The sequence below is a fragment of the Eumetopias jubatus genome, unplaced genomic scaffold (assembly GCF_037043125.1).
Source record: "Eumetopias jubatus isolate StellerSeaLion01/CBP00866 unplaced genomic scaffold, mEumJub1_p1.0 scaffold_9, whole genome shotgun sequence".
NCBI lineage: Eukaryota > Metazoa > Chordata > Mammalia > Carnivora > Otariidae > Eumetopias > Eumetopias jubatus.
The window spans coordinates 111,015,556-111,033,109 of NW_028274815.1; the positions used below are offsets into that span (position 1 = coordinate 111,015,556).

The following is a 17,554-nucleotide window of genomic DNA, read 5'->3' on the forward strand; positions in this document are numbered from 1 at the left end:
AATTTAATTTAAATAAAAATTTAAAAATTAAAAAAAATAAATAGTGGCTGATGCCAGCAGAGAACAAAGAATGCCTCTTGACCATATACACTCAATACACACACACACCCCCCCCGCACAAGCCCTCCTTGAAACTTAAATGGTATTTAGGGGAGAAAATGAAGGGCAGAACCTTAAAAATGCCTAAGTTTGAAATTTAAAAAACTGCGCAATAATTTTACTGAGCTTACTTGGGAAAAAGTGATTAAGTTTTCTGCTTTTAGAAGGAAATGTGGATTTATGATAGAAATTACATTATTTTTTGTTAAAGCTGTATTTTACCTAAAAACAAAGCAAAACCAAACCACAGTTGTGGTGGGCCCAGAATTCCTGCCAAAAGTTTCAAATGTTTAAACAACATTCATTGGATTCTCTCTCCAGCTGCAACCCTCAGAAGGGTGGGGGCTGTCTTTGCCATGAATTTACCTATGAATAAAAGTACCTGTTCATTACTGTACTTATGTTGTCATTTCAGTTGGCTTCTGTGTCCCTCCCTTTGACATACCCCCCCAATCAAAGTTTTGTTTGTTTAGCACTTCTGTACTTTCTGGCACTATAAGATACTCTAGGCTTATTTTATATATTTCCTGCTCCAGTCCTAGAATCAGCCATTTCTCCAAGGAGTGCTGGGGTTCCTTTTATTGGAGAATGGTATTCGAAATCAGAATCTGGGCATTGGATACACTCTTGTTACTACTGGGATGTCATTGCTCCTAGGCCCTGGGGCAACTGACAGAGTAACAAAATACTTGTGTGTACATTACCTGTAAATGTTATGTAACCATCTGTATATTAAGCTAAATGTGAATTCATATTAATGTCTCCATCCTACCCAGTTACCACATAGGTTATTCTAGTTTCCCCCTTTTGCTTATCTGTAAACTTCTACTTCACCAGTAGGAAACTTGGCACCTATCATCCACCATTAGTTTACTTGTTTAATTCCAGTATACATATATAGCAGTATCAGAATTGTTAACCCATAATACCCCTATGAGAAGCAACTTTGTCAGCTAAAGCATAGTGCCTACATAGAGTTTCTTTTGCCTTTAATTTTACATGGTTAGTCTTTTTCATGTCAGCAATTTATGCAGCTGGAACCATTAGAAGTTGCCATGCTGAGGCCAGGTCTACTCAGTCTGCCGTTTATTTTTCACTCTGTAGCCCTTTAAACTTTGGGCCTTAGATAGGCCAGTCCATTCTGGCTTTTGATTCTTTTTCATTTTATTTTTTATTTTTTATTTTTTTTAATGTTTTATTTATTTATTCATGAGAGTCAGAGAGAGAGAAAGGAGAAGCAGGCTCCCTGCCTAGCAGGGAGCCTGATGTGGGACTCGATCCCAGGACCCTGGGATCATGACCTGAGCCGAAAGCAGACGCTTAACCATCTGAGCCACCCAGGCGCCCCTGATTCTTTTTCACCCCTCCCTTCACTGAAGCATTGAATGGGATAGAACAGGACTGTGCTGCTTTGATCTCAGCTTAGAAGGGAGTTCTCTTATATTAGAGGTCGTCTGCCATAGGCAGTCCCTGGGCCCGTCTGCTCTAAATGACCATTACTTTTTTCACTTGTCTGAATGACCATTGACAGTCCTCTTTCCCAGGCTCTAGCCATATTTCTATTCTTGGAGCTCTTTCTGCTCCAACTCCTTCCTCAGCCTCATGTAGACAGCTACCACCTGCCCATGACATGTTCAGAGATACTCAGGAACCAGGTAGTACATATGCCCATGCCATTGAGAGGCAGTAGTGAAGGTATATTGTTTAATTTCTTTTTTGTCTCTGACCCAACCCCACTAGACTGTAAGCTCCATGGGGGCCATTTGCAGGCATGTTCACCACACACTCCAGCATCCAGCACAGTGATGGGCCTTGAATTTGATAAATATTTGTGAAATGATGAGTGTCTGTAGTTCCATTCACTTGTCCTCTTTTTCACTTCTTTGGGTTCTTTTCAAACTACCTTAGTCTGCATTTATTTGATCCCCCATGTTTTGGTAAAGCTCTCTTTGAGAAGTGAATATTTTTTATCCCCTATTCCTATTCCAACTGAAAAGTATTCCAAAATCTTTAACCAGCCATGGCAGGCCATGGCAGGCAGGACCGTATTCTTTGCTTCTTTCTAAACTGAAAAATTGCTTTTTGGAAATCAATAGCTTCAATAATGTATGCTGTTTAACTGTCTCAACTATATAGGTCTTGAAAACCAAGTAAGAGTACTTGATGCTTCAATCACAGAGTTGTTTAATTTGGTTTCTGGCGCAAAACTAGTGTGAGCTTCTGCCTTTAACTTGACCATCAGGGTTTTGCTGAGCACGGGCAATTTATTGGGACTCATTTGTGTCCCACAGTACAGCTGATCAGAGCCTCCTTTGCTTTGCAGGAATCGATAGCAGGTACAATGGAGGCTGCAGAGAGCTGGCAAACTATCTTCTGTTTGGTTTGTACAATCAAAATACAAGTGATTTTGAGAAAACGGGGTTTTCTGAAGAAGTTCTAGATGGTAAGTATATATAGTATTAAGTAGTATGCTCCTGTTAGTAACCTGCTGGTTGATACAAGATTAGTGACAAGTAGTTTTCAGAATATGTTTACTGGGTTAATCAGCTTTAGAGGGAAAAGTGCATATCAGTTTGGCTTTATATCTTCTTGGCAAGGTACTAGTTTTCCTCTCAATTGCCCACTGCCTTTGTGTGCTGGGAGGTTCAGATTATGTGCTGTTGTCCTGTGAAAGCACATTCAGTTGTGGATAAAGGATGAGCCTGCAGGCTACTCCTACAAGGAAGACTTCATGTGGATCTTCAGCTTAGGAACAAAGGCTCTTTGTCCAGCTCTGTCTTTGGGAATTGTTTTCTGTGTGACTTTAATTCATGACGATGCCCATGATTACAATGGAGGCTTTCTGCTTACATTCCCCTTTCTTCAGCTCTGAGACACTCTCCCTGTGTTGATGCTGTTGTGGGCTGATGCCCAGGAGCTGTCTCTGATATCACATACTTAGCATCATGACTTGTCTGCCAGATGAATCCAGAGACACAGGAGTAGACAAATCAAACTGAACAAGAGACAGGCAGCTCTTGTGAAGCAGCTGGGAGTGCATGAAAGCTAACATCTGATATTGAATATTGATATTGAAGTCATCTTGCAGTGGATGTAGTGCAGTGGTTTTAAAGTAGGGGCAGTTTTATTCCCCGAGGGACATTTGGCAATATCTGAAGACATTTTTTGATTGTCACAACTGGGCAGAGTGGCTACTAAACATCTACAGTGCACATGGACAGCCCCCCCACAACAAAGAATGATCTGGTCTAAACTATCAATAGTTCTAAGGTTAAGGAACCCTGGTCTACTGTATGTGAAAATTTTTCTGTAGTAAAATCCTTAACAGTGTTTATCCTTATAAATTGACTAGATTTTCTTTTTATTAGGAAGTGCAGAAGGAGCAGGCTGCATTTATGACTTCCATTAAATTTCTTTCAATTTCAAATTTAGTTTCAGAGTTTGATTTTTAAAAATGCTTCTTTATGCGGGGCACCTGGATCAGTTAAGCGTCTGCCTTTGGCTCAGGTCATGATCCCAGCATCCTGGGATCAAGCCCTGCATTGGACTCCCTGCTCAGCGGGGAGCCTGCTTCTCCCTTTCCCTCTGCCCCTTCCCCTGCTAGTGCTCTCTCTCTCTCTCAAGTAAATAAAATCTTTTTTTAAAAAAATGCTTCTTGGGGCGCCTGGGTGGCTCAATCTTTAAGCGTCTGCCTTCGGCTCAGGTCATGATCCCGGGGTCCTGGGATCGAGCCCCACATCGGGCTCCCTGCTCAGCAGGAAGCCTGCTTCTCCCTCTCCCATTCCCTCTGCTTGTGTTTCCTCTCTCGCTGTGTCTCTCTCTGTCAAATAAATAAATAAAATCTTTTAAAAAATTAAATAAATAAAAAATGCTCCTTTATGCTGTACAATGTCTACTGGTTTGAAAGAATTCATCTTGGGGTGCCTGGGTGGCTTAGACTCTTGATCTCAGCTCAGTTCTTGATCTCAGGGTTGTGAGTTTGAGCCCTGCATTGGGCTCCATGCTGGGTGTGGAGCCTACTTTAAAAAAAAAAAAAAAAAGAATTCATCTTGGCAGTCACTTAGAATTATAAAAAGACAGATGCTCATACCAGCCACAGATTTCACTGCAGCCAAAGTTGCTAAGGATATTGTAGTACTGAAATTAAGGAAATAGTTTAAATCTTCAAAGGTGTGGGGGTTTTTTTGCTTATCATTGTCTTTACCTGCCATCTGGCACAATGGGTGCTTATGAAATGAGCATTTTCTTTGACTGAATTAATAAATCATTAATGAATTAAAAATGATTTAGTAAATTCATTTTTTAAATCCAAGTAGTTGGCAAACTGAGATCATTGGATTTATACATCTACATTTTGATCTCTATATGAGAGGAAAAGAGGCCAACACGAAGGATTTATTTAAAAAAAAAAAACTTAAGGGCGCCTGGGTGGCTCAGATGGTTGAGCGTCTGCCTTCGGCTCAGGTCATGGCCCCAGGGTCCTGGAATCGAGTCCCGCGTTGGGTTCCCTGCTCCTCGGGAGCCTGCTTCTCCCTCTGCCCCCCCCCTCACTGTCTTTCATGAATAAATAAATAAAATCTTTAAAAAAAAAACTTAAAATAGTTTACATATTCATCCAATTTTCTTACACTTTCATCTTTTACTGTTAATTTTGTTCAGAGCAATGACATCAGAGTCCTATGAGATTCTGAGAATGCTTAATTAGGCTTAGTAGTTGTTGCATTATTTCTTTTACTGGATCCTAATTCTTTGTGGAGTTTTACACATTAGTGTAGAACATAAACTGGAAGCCCCCCTCAGGCTCTCCATGTGACTTCAAACTCTCATTCCTCAGCAGGCAATCTACAAGTGATTCAGGGCAAGGCTCTTAGAGGGCCTGTATGAAGAAGACCAACAGGATGAGAGGTGATCCCTGTCCCATCCCTTGCCACCTTGTGATTCTAGTGCTTAACTGAGAGTCAGCAGTGAATAGGCTGCTCTATACCGTGTTCCCTAGAACACCTGGGTCTGACCAGGTATGGGGCACAGAGTGATTTTTGAAAAACCAAAGGTCAGCATCATGGAGCTTTATTTCAAGAGGCCACCCAGTGGTGTGGTCAGCTGCAGTCTGTATTCATCGGGCTTAGGTTTTTGTAGAATATGGGCTGTCACACTGTGTTACTGTGTTGGCATTGCCCTAAACCTGCTGTTTTAGGTGCTCCCTGCTGCCATGCTCCTCTCACTTCCAGCCACCTCCTCCAGCAACTTCCCTAGCATCATCTTGTTAGAGAGATGCCTGAGATGGTTCTGCTTTCTGAGGAGCCATGCAGTGGAGCTCTGCTCTTTTTTTGGAAGTATGACTGCTTTCTTTCTCAGTCTTCAAACTGCTTTAATATTCCTGCCCCATTTCATGGCTCTTGTTACCTTACCTAGGTTTATTTGTACCCTTGGGATTGTTTTATTTATTTGACCCACCGACATCCATGTTCTTCCTTAAGTCTGTGAGCTGCTGATCTATTTATAGAAACCTTGTCCACTTGCCTCTGCTTCCTTCCTCCCAGCCTTTCCTGTGTACAGAGTTCACCCCCTACATAGTAACCCTTCCCAGAGCTGAACAGTGATGTCCTCAGGCCCATGGTTGCCTTGAGTCAACAGCCAAGAGCTTTAGACACTGGTGTCTGCAGAAGAACCGTCACTGGCTATATTTGATATTTCCTTTAGGAAATTAAGGTGGCTTTAGACTATGGAGTTTCCATTTGGTATTTATCTCTGTAGCAAAGTACACAGCTAAGTCTGGTACCACAGATTTGACGGTGTTGAACTTTGAGAAGCAGAACATCCCGAAAGCGGTTCTTTTGACTTACTCTGTGCGAGCATTGTAGTAACCAGAGGGCCACAGTGGTGGGAGCATTGCATGGGAACTAGAAAATCCTTGCTGTCCACATGTGAGTACACAGTCCCTTTGAGGCACATTGCCTAGTTATAAAGAACTTTCAGTTTAGAGTTTTGTTACATTGTCTCTGAAATAGCTTTAATGGTATTATTCATTATGTGAGCAGAAAATGTGTAAAGGAAATGACTTTGACAATGTTGTGATTTAATTTTGTTTTCCTTACAGATGTAATTATATTGATTAAATCAGATAGTGTTCACCTGTACTGTAATCCTATAAACTATCGCTATCTCTTACCTTATGTGGCACATTGGAGAAATCTGCATTTCCACTGCATGACTGAAAATGAGGTAAGGAGAGAAGATAGAATAGGCACTTAGAGACGTTCTAAGGATACTCTTTCAGAAAAGTATACATCTAGAACAGGAGGCCCCTTAAAAAAATCAAATTGCAGGATGTATTACACAAAAAAAGCTATTTGTTTTAGTGGAACTTTTCATAATTCATTATGAGGCTACCTTATAGATAAATTGTTTACTTGACAGACAAAAGGAACTCTTCAAATTGGGACCTAGTCGTAGGCTTGTGACCCTAGCTTCCTGTCCTCCTTATTACCAGCCTGCACCCATTCTCTTGGATGAGTGCAATGGACTGCCTCAGGAGAGTTTGATAAGCTTTTGTAACATTTCCATGTTTGGATTTTTTGGTATTTGTTTCCTTTTGGGTTCTTTTCAAGGGTTTGGCTGGAAATCATATTAGGATTTGAGACTTAGGGTTTCATGGAAATGGTGACCTAATATGGGTAAAAAACCTTTCTTTTCTTTTTTTTAAGTTAAAGGTGTTTACTATAAATCCTAAGCGATCACTAAAATAACACAACAGACTTATAATCCAACAAAAAAAAATAAAATAGAATCGTAAAAAATACTAATATATAGTTGACCCTTGAACAAAATGGGAAGAACCCTTCTTTCCATGTGAGCTTTTGGGGAATTTTTGAGGCAGGTTTTATCTCTTGCATTCAGGTATCTGACCAGGAAACATAAGAAGTTGGCTTTGGAAACACCCTCTTGGGTGCAGTCCTCTATAAATGTCATTTGAGATAACTCTGATAAAATACCAAGAAAATAGGGGATTTTGCATGATGTCTCCTTAGAGCCTGTTTTCCTCTCAATTTTCCTCTTCAGTATGAAGATGAGGAAGCTGCAGAAGAATTTAAAATTGCCAGCTTTGTGGACATGGTTCGAGACTGTAGTAGAATTGGCATTCCTTACAGCTCCCAAGGTGGGTATCTGACAGCAAGCCATATTAGAACCTTGCTTGGATGATGTGTGAAGCCAGCATTTCTGATGCTCCTTCCATTGGAGGCATTCAGCTGGGAAACCCATTGATTTATTTTCACTAAAGGCAGAGAATCAAGCAGAATGAAATTTGGGAATTTTTCTGTGAAAGCTGGTTACTCATAACTGAAATTTCTATAACAACACAGCAGGCCATCTAGTCAGATAGAAAAACTGATAAGGGATTTACCACAGTTGCCATCTAGCTGTGCCACTTAATTGTGTGAAGAGTATAGCTGTGGAGCCTCTTGGTAACAAATAGTAATTCAGGCAGCTGCTAAAAATCTGACAGTGAGGCTCAAAAATGATGTGTAAAAATAAAGGAAAATAATCCACAAGTTTAGCCGTGGTTATATCTTATTTTTTAAAAACTTTGCGTATTAGAACTATTGCTATACGAAAGGAAAATTTTTGATTTGGTAATTTTCCCTTGAGGAAGTTGATTGGCTATGTTTCTTAAGGGGGAAGGGCCAAGTTTGGGTCTGTTAATAATTATATCTACTAAGTGATGCAAGTCAGATGTAATAGGCCACTATTTATTTACTAACTTACTTGCTCACTTAGGAAACCAGAATGTGAAAGTATACTATAGAGAAATCTGAATTTATGTAACTTGTTATGGTTTGAATTTTCTTTGACTTTCATTTTGTATTTCTAGTTTTAATATCTAACCATTTTATCTGTTTCACTTTTATTTTGCTAAATGTGGCCATGGTGAATTTGAGAGAGATGATGCATGTCTAACCACATTAGATCAGGTTTAGACTGTTATATCCAGGATGGTTATTTGATACATGTTGTTTTATTTGATTCCTCTAGGTCACTTGCAGATATTTGATATGTTTGTAGTAGAGAAATGGCCAATTGTACAGGCCTTTGCACTTGAGGGCATTGGAGGGGATGGATTTTTTACCATGAAATATGAGGTATGTGTGAAAAGCAGTATGCCTGGCTTTTGTCTGCCACTTGCTGTCTTTATGAAGGGCCCCCACAGCGTGAGTGTGCATCGTTATAACACTCTGAAAAGCTAGCAGTGATCTCTCAAGAGCATGGAGCAAGTTAAAAAACTTGAAATGTAAAATAGATGCTGTGCAAAGCTAGTCCCTAAACTAGACTCCTGTGTCCTTTCTTCTAGGAGTTTCTCTCTGTCCTCCTTTCTCTCTTTTCCCCATTCTGAGTCCATTGTTCTTCCAGTCTACTCCTGTAGACTAAGCTGATTCCTCTTATAGGTTTCTTTGTCCTATGTTATACATTTTTCACACACCCCTACTCATGTACCCACCCACCCTTGGTCTCTGGATCGAAAGCTCCTTGAGAACAAAAACAGTCGTTTCATTGTTGTTGTTTGTATCTTAGAAATTCATATAATTTGCGGGATGCCTGGGTGGCTCAGTTGTTAAGCGTCTGTCTTTGGCTCAGGTCATGATCTCAGGGTCCTGGGATCGAGTCCCACATCGGGCTCCCTGCTCGGCGGGAAGCCTGCTTCTCCCTCTCCCCCTGCTGTGTTCCCTCTCTCGCTGTGTCTCTCTGTCAAATAAATAAAAAGAAATTCATATAATTTGAGAACTATTCAAGAGCAATGAAAAGGACGTGCAGAATTTTGTATAAGTACAGTATACTATAGAAATAAAAGGGTTATCTTTTGTGTTACAGACAGTATCTTTTATTTCAATATTCCTTCTATCTAGGAGATCACTCATAAATATTTGTTAAGTGAATTTATGAATGAGTCTGGTAGAGGGGGTCACCCAGAGTGCATATTAAGGAGGATGGCCTGGTAGCTTAGCAGCATCACCATAGGCATCTCCCAGTGAGATGACCTGCCCCCAGCACAGAAACAGGGAATGAGCATTGACATGCTCAAAATGGGAACATACTATTAGGCATAGAGTAGGAAGCATGGCCCAGGGCTAATTACTATCCCTCCTTCCAAGAAGTAGCAGTGTCCCTAGGAAGTAAATGGATTCTTGCTGGTAAACCCTGTAATGTGGAAGGAACATGGGATGTAGGGTTGAAGAGAAGCACACCACTTGGTCTCCACTTTTCCTCCTCCAAAACTATAGTATTCTCACGTTGACTATAAGTAGCAGAACTTCAACAAGGCTGTGGGAGCTGCCCCTGCTAGGAAGTAATGCTCTCTAATTTATTTATTTATTTATTTAAGAGAGAGAGAGAGAGAGAGAGAGTAAGCAAGCACGAGTGGTGGGGGAGGAGACTCCCTGCTGAGTGTGGAGTCTGACGCAGGTTTCCATCTTACCACCCATGAGATCACAACCTGATCCAAAACCAAGAATCAGGCATTCAACCAACTGAGCCACCCAGGCGCCTCATTGCTCTCTAATTTAGAAGAATAGGGGCATAGGGCGCCTGGGCTCAGTCAGTTAAGCATTCGACTTTTGATCTCAGCTCAGCTCTTGATCTCAGCTCAGGTCTTAATCTCAGGGTCTTGAGTTCAAGCCCCACATTGGGCTCCACACTAGGCTCTGTGCTAGGTGTGGAGACTACTTAAAAAAAAAGGGGGGGTGCCTGAGTGACTCAGTCGGTTAAGCGTCTGCCTTTGGCTCAGGTCATGATCCCAGGGTCCTGGGATCAAGCCCCACATTGGGCTTCCTGCTCAGTGGGGAGCCTGCTTCTCACTCTCCCTCTGCCCTCTGTCTGCCACTCTCTCTCTCTGTGAAATAAATAAATAAAATCTTTTAAAAAAAAAAAAGGTAGTACACTAGGAGGCTGCAGGGTTCATACAAACCAGATGAGGCAGGCCTTCTGAGTCCTGCCTTAAGGTGCATTACACTGTGCAGACACATCCAAAAGGAACAAAATGCCCTTCCTTTCTTTAAGTAGGCTCCACACCTAGCGTAGGGCTTGAACTTATGACCCTGAGGTCAAGAACCTCACGCTCTACTGACTGAGCTAGCCAGGTGCCCCAACAAAATCCCTTCCAAAAAACCTTTACAAGATAATGTAGATCTTTCCTGTAGGGTAGTGTTTAATGGGGTGGAGTGGGCAATAGGAGGAAACTGCACACATAATATAGTGAGGCTACTATAAGTCTTCTCTCAAGATCCCTTTCTCTAGATCCTGCCTTTCTTTGTAGCTGCTAATTGTCATTCTCTCAAATACTTTCCTTTTGTCTCCCTCTCATTCTCCCCCCACCTCCGTTCCCTTCCTTACCAGCCTTTAGGGTATGGAACAGTACTCCACTCTGAGTCACACACCAAAAGCCTGATAACTGCCTGAGCCAGAAAGACTGTTGAGTCTTTTGAAGGCCAAGAGAAGAACTACAGACACTTAAAATTTAATTTTTAAAAATTCCGTCTTATTGTATGTCTATACCCAGAAGAAAGTCATTAACCCAGAGGAGGCTTTGTACACCCAGATGTACTAGGTGCCAGCATGAGAAAGGAAGCCAGACCCACATAAGCTTTTACTTGGCATTTAGGCTGGGCCAAACTGAATTACAGGTATAGAGAACTCTTCCTGGGAAGCAGCGTAGGGAAGTTCCTCTGATAGGGCTTTCCCTGCCTCCAGCTTCCTCCTTCTTAACTCTCTAGCTGCTGGAACTGTCACCTAGTAATGTAAATTTACATCAACTACCTCCTCAAGGAGAGAATTCTAGTAGCAAACTTCTGAATAATGAGAGTAACCATAGAGCAAGCATTCATTTACTTTTTTATGGACAAACATAAGATCTTTATATTGAAAGGTGGAATAAGACTTATGAAAAGATTCAACAAAATATAAGAAAGAAACGATAGCATATTAGATGCAGAGATAGATCAGCATTCTTTTTAAAAAGATTTTCTCCAGGAAATAGAATAAAAAATGAGAAAAATATCTCTTTTGTTCCTTTTAAGAATGGATTTTGTAAAAAAAGAAATGGTAGGTAGAGCACACAAAATTAAAAAGGGAGATAGATGAATAAGGAAATATAAGTCTCAAAATTATTAGTAAAATTAAAGTTTGCATTTAAAATTAGAAATCGGGGCACCTGGGTGGCTCAGTTGGTTAAGTGACTGCCTTCACCTCAGGTCATGATCCCAGGGTCCTGGGATCGAGCCCTGCATCGGGTTCCCTGCTCAGTTGGAAGCCTGCTTCTCCCTCTGCCAGTCCCCCTGCTTGTGTTCCCTTTCACGCTGTCTCTCTCTCTCTGTGTCAATTAAATAAATAAATAAAATGTTTAAAAAATAAAAATAAAATTAGAAATCAGATTCAGCACCTTCAAAAAAATCAAATCAGTTTATGTTTGAAAAGCTGTTCCAGAATACAGAGGAAGGAGCCAAATATATTAACTCAGTCTTTTGGAATTCAGAACATAAGGGAGTAGAGAACCTGAATAACTGCCTCTTGCCTGTCTGCTCTCCCTAAAAAACCTTTCTAGTAGTTGACAAGCTCTGCTGAAAGCATAAAACTTCCAATTAGCCTTTCCATTTGGAAGTAAAAACAAGCAACCAAAGATCACCAGACATTTGATTAAATACCTGTAACTTGAAAAGATCGAGATTAAAAAAAAAAAAAAGATGGATTGGATAAGACCCAAAGGTAATTAAGATATAGAGCAAAACTTAAAGCACAAAACTCTCATTAGGATGCCCAGACAAGTAAGATTTGGTGACCATAGAACAAGTGTTATGGGGTGATAAATTAACATAAAGAAAATAAGAGCTCAAAATAAAATAAAAATAACTAAAAAAAAGAAAATAAGAGCTCTGGGAAATTGTGATTGATAATAGAAGGTTTGGGAGGTAAAGTTAGGAAATTCTCTAAAAATATAAAATTAAAAAATCAAGGAGATAGAAAATACGAGAGAAGAGTTAAAAGACATAGAGAACTGATCCAAGACGTCTGATATCCAACAAGGAAGAGTTACAGAAAGATAGAGCAGAGATATCAGAAGGGAGGAAATTTTTTAAAAAGAATAAACATTTTCAGTGATAAAAAGAATAAAAACTTTTAAATTAAATGACTTACCAAGTATAAATGGGAAGGAAAAAGCCTTAAGTCTATCTATAAGAATATCACATTTCTTCCAGGAAGAAAAAAATAAGTCACCTACTTAAGACAATAGGAACCAGATTTCTCTTCTTCCCAAAACAATTCAACCTAGCCAAACCAAAAGAAAAAACAAAAAACAAAATATGTGAAGCAATGGTTTTCAAGACAGTAGACATCAGATAATGAAAAATATTGATTCCCTGAGAGAAATAGACAAAGTCAGCCATATGATTGCATTAGTTTACTACTTTGAGAAAATTTCCAGGCCCATGGCACAGGGAGGGGGTACCCAGGTGAATCCCAGTGTATTTCCTAAGTTGAGAAGATACAGTAGAGAGTCTGGTGAGAGCAGGGCAGCTAGAGTGCTAAAAAGGAAAGTGCCCAGAGAGAACTCCAAAGATCTGCCAAGATTCCCCTACCCTTCCCCCATCCCAAGTATTCAAAAGAGTATCAGTGCATTCATGTGTCAGGTAACTGCCAAGGGCAGAGTTAAAAAAAAAACAAACTGAAAAGTAATCAAGAACAGTGCCTGATACATGCTAAGGGCTGGGAACAGTAGCTGTTCCCACCAGTTAGACTGAAAAAAACACATAATTCAAAGGGCGTTGAGTAGAGCCCTCAGAAGGGTATTCAAAAGATGTACCAAAGTTTCTGTAAAGAGAGCTTCCTTGAATGGGACTGCATTTATTAATATGTATTGGTTCTAATATAATTGATAAAATTTTGATTTATTCTAATCACTGAGTTTTCACCAAAATAGTCATTTATGATACTTTTGGTTGTCAGTGATATTGACTCATTTATTTCAATGTTTTTACCCTTACGTTGCAGTTGCAGGATGTGAGTTTGAGTCTATGGAATGTCTACAGCAAGATGGATCCTATGTCTCTGGAGAGTTTGCTTTCAGAAGTAAGAAGCCAAATTGTATTTAACGTTTAAATATTACAGCCAGCTCAGTTATCCACTAACGGTATTTAACTTGAAGAAATGCAAGATATATTTTTGTTTGAATGGTTTCTTCCCTGATTGTTATCTTGAACTCCTCGGGGGTAGAAGGAGACCTGGAAAAGTGATAGTGCCTCTTTCGCTCTGAGGAAACCTCACCTGAGGTGAGACCAAGGCTGCCTACCAGGGTTGATGTTTCCACCTAAAAACATTCTGTTGGGCTGGACTTCAGGAAAACAATACAGACGCTGTCTTTCTGCACTTTTTCCCTGAGAAGAAATGATTAAAAAAATGGGGTTTGGCTTAAAAGAATCAAGAATTAGAGCAGAGGTCAGCAAACATAGGCTTTGTATGCCCTCCGTCTCTGTTAGAACTATGTTAGAAGTACTCAGCGGTACCATTGTAGCCTGAGAGCAACCATGGACAATGCTTAAATGGATGCGTGTGTCTGTGTGTTCCAAGGAAACTTTATTTACAAAAATATGTGGCCTGCTCACAAGCCATAACTTGTTGACTGCTGCATTAGAGTGTCAGGCATTAATATCTGAACTGGGAAGAAAGCATAAAGTTGGGTGGAGCAATTTCCAGTAAGGAGCAACAGATAAAACTGAGGCTACAGGAACAGATGCTGTGATTAAGCAGCTCAGCAGTGTCTCTCAGTGGCCATGGCTAGATATGCATGGAAAAAGAATAGTGTGTAGCCTTTTAATTAAGTTAGTTATGATATTAAAACCCAACAAAAGTAACAAAAATGGAAACTACAGACCAGTCTCACTTGTCAATGTTACTGCCTGTTTTTTTGGGTTTTTTTTTAAGATTTATTTATTTATTTGAGAGAGTGGAAGTGAGAAACAGAGCACTAGTGGAGGGGAAGAGGGGCAGAGGGAGAGGGAGAAGCAGACTCCTCACTGAGTAGGGAACCCAATATGGGGCTTGATCCCAGGACCCCGGGATCATGATCTGAGCTGAAGGCTGATGCTTAACCTACTGAGCCACCCAGGCGCCCCTTTAGTGCCTGTATTTTAAGTAAAATATTAGCAAGTAGAATCCAGTATCATTTTAGAATATTCTCTGATGAAGTAGAGCTTAATAAGGGTGCAATATTTAGTTTAGTATAAAGAAATCTATTAACGTAATCACTGTACTAGTTTTTCTCCTTGGAACCATTTGCGATGACTCCATAGATGCCTAAAAGGCATTTGATAAAATTGAACATCCATTCTGTTTAAACATTTCTAATTAGGTATACAAAAGAAAAGTAAACCCTGAATTTTTTGTACTTTGCAAAAACCTAATCATCATCATTAATCCATGGCTAATCTAATTATGGAAAAAAGTGAACATGCAAAAATTTATAGCATAAGAATGCAAAAATGATAAAGAAAATTTAACCACAAAGAAAGAAGAGAGGTAAGTAGTTTAGGAGTTCCTACAAGTGTCTGAGACCCATACCCCACTTGCATGCAGTACCCTGAATGTGAGGATGCTATACATCACACATGGAGGCTAAACATAGCACTGTAGTTTTAAGAACATTGCAAGCATCTCTGGAGTCAGTTAAGAGGGACCACTCAGAAGGACATTTTTAATTGCACCTCAGCCAACAATGACATCTTATAGCTGAAGAAGCAATAGTGGTAATCACCATGGGCTGTAGACCAGGCCCTTCCTGGTTTTCTGACTTCCCATGAGCAAAATCGACTGAAGTTTAGTCCCTACCCTCAAAATATTTTAATTTAGTGATTAAGATTAACAAATGCAGTGAGACCTAGACCGAGATCAATTACAGATCAGAATTACTTAGATCCCGGGCGCCTGGGTGGCTCAGTTGTTAAGCGTCTGCCTTTGGCTCAGGTCATGATCCCAGGGTCCTGAGATCAAGCCCCGCATCAGGCTCTCTGCTCAGCGGGAAGCCTGCTTCTCCCTCTCCCACTCCCCCTGCTTGTGTTCCCTCTCTCGCTGTGTCTCTCTCTGTCAAATAAATAAATAAAATCTTAAAAAAAAAAAAGAATTACTTAGATCCCTACTTTAATGGCCTGATAAAAGAAAGGGTACACTTTTCTAGAGGTAAATATTATGTACTTCAGTTTTTCAGTAAAAACTTTAATAACAAAATGTCTGGCATATGATAAAAAAAATTAGTAGAAGATATGAAGCAAGAAAATTTTGTTATTAAGAAACAGTCAGGCATGTCTGGGTGGCTCAGTCAGTTGAGCGTCTGCCTTCGGCTCAGGTCCTGATCCCAGGGTTCTGGGATCGAGCCCTGCATCGGGCTCCCTGCTCAGCAGGAAGCCTGCTTCTCCCTCTCCCACTCCCCCTGCTTGTGTTCCTTCTTTCGCTGTGTCTCTCTGTGTCAAATAAATAAATAAAATCTTAAAAAAAGAAACAAAAAAGAAACAGTCAATAGGGAGGCACCTTGCTGGCATAGTTGGTAGAGCTTGCAGCTCTTGATCTCAGGGTTGTGAGTTCAAGCCCCACGTTGAGTGTAGAGATTACTTAAAAATAAAGTCTTAAAAAAAAAAAAACAGTCAAGAGGATTAGATCCAGATATTGGAATTAACTAACGGAAAACTTCAAATAACTAATAAAAATGCTAAAGAATTTTAGCAGAGACCTGAAAACTATAAAAAGAACCAAATGGAAATGTTAGAAATGAAAAATACTATACCTAAAATGAAAAATTTATTAGATTGTCTTAACAGCAGGTTAGATACAAATGAAGAGAAGTTCTGTGAACTTGAAGATAGGTCAAAGGAAGTTTTTAAACTGAAGGACCAAGAAAAAAAGACCAAGGGGAATAAAACAGAGCATCAAGTATCTGCCAAACAATGTCAAATGATCTAACATAGTATGGTTGGAGTCCCAGAAGGAAAGTAGAGAGAAAATGCAGCAGGAAATCTGAGTTGGTAATGTCCAAGAACTTTCCAAGCTGATGAAATAAATCAGTCCACAAATCCATGAAGCTCATTGAACCCCACATAGGATAAAAATTACCATAAACATGTATAAAAATGACCACAAATTTATGCAGGGATCTCTTGCGGTGAGTCTACAAATGTTCTTAATAAAATTCGAATCCAGCAACCAAATGTATTTAAAATGCAGTTCTAGTCTTTATTTGTATCTCTAGAAAAATTACTGAAAAGTGAGCGGTTTATACCCATATTACTTTTTAAAAATCTGCCTTATTTTCTTCTCCCTTCTCTGAGCTGTTTTGTAGCCTCCAAACTTCTCTAAAACCCTCTTTTCTGTCCACCATCCAAATACTTTTTCTGCTCACATCTCTTTCCCCTTTGCCAAGACTTGTAGTCTTAAGCCAGAATTGACATCTAGGCTTTAATTCCCACTGGCCAGTCACTGCTGGCGGTTCTTTGATGGCCAGAGAACCTACAGCTCCATGCTTCCTGCTCAGATCTCATGGAGGGAGAGTGCAGACTCCTCTCAGAAGTATTATTTTTTTATTTTATTGGTAATTTTTTCCATGAACTACTCCTTATAGATGAACTGCGCCCATACTCACAGATACACTAATTAAACTACAAGGAGGTGCTACTTTTTCATCTACTAAAATGCTAGAAATTTGTTAAAGGCTGAGAGTAGAGTTGCCAGTTGCCAAAGAGTAAGAGTGAGTCCTTCAGTGGAATAGGTGAAATGCCTGTCTGGAGGGAACATTTGGCATCCCTGTCCAGCAATTTCAGTCTAGTAATTTATCTCAAGAAAATAATTAAAGATGCCAGTGAAGGATGTTCACTGAAGAATTGTTTATAAAAACTGTTAATAAAAATTGAAGACAAAGTGAATGTCCAACAGTAGGAATTAGATTAAATAAATCTATTCGGTGGCCCATTATACTGTCATTTAAAATCATGTTTTAGAATTGGATTTGATAGAGAAGTTCAAAATATGTTTGGCAAAGTAAAAGGTATTATTTCCATCTTTGTAAAACAATTTGTGTTTCTATGTCTTAGAAACTCCAGTGATAGTCTTTTTTTTTTTAAGATTTTTATTTATTTATTTGACAGCGAGAGAGGGAACACAAGAAGGGGGAGTGGGAGTGGGAGAGGGAGAAGCAGGCTTCCCACTGAGCAGGGAGCCCGACGTGGGGCTCTATCCCAGGACCCTGGGGTCATGACCTGAGCCGAAGGCAGACACTTAACAACTGAGCCACCCAGGCACCCCTCCAGTGGTAGTCTTATTGGTCATTTATTTTATTTTATTTTCATTTTCCCATTTTTATTGCATTATGTAATTCTTAAAAATACTTTTAAATAGGGCGCCTGGGTGGCTCAGTTGGTTAAGCGACTGC

The 17,554-nt window shown here is 39.9% G+C and overlaps 1 protein-coding gene across 2 annotated transcripts in view; it reads left to right on the top strand.

Moving 5' to 3' along the window:
• The window catches only part of DNAAF9 (dynein axonemal assembly factor 9), a 127,637-nt gene that overhangs the window by 21,562 nt on the left and 88,521 nt on the right, over positions 1–17,554 (top strand). For both annotated transcript variants that reach the window (XM_028118779.2, XM_028118780.2), the window contains exons 3-7: positions 2,423–2,542; positions 6,197–6,321; positions 7,159–7,255; positions 8,131–8,237; positions 13,135–13,212. In XM_028118779.2, the coding sequence (XP_027974580.1) occupies positions 2,423–2,542; positions 6,197–6,321; positions 7,159–7,255; positions 8,131–8,237; positions 13,135–13,212 (527 nt within the window). The remainder of the gene's footprint in view (positions 1–2,422; positions 2,543–6,196; positions 6,322–7,158; positions 7,256–8,130; positions 8,238–13,134; positions 13,213–17,554) is intronic.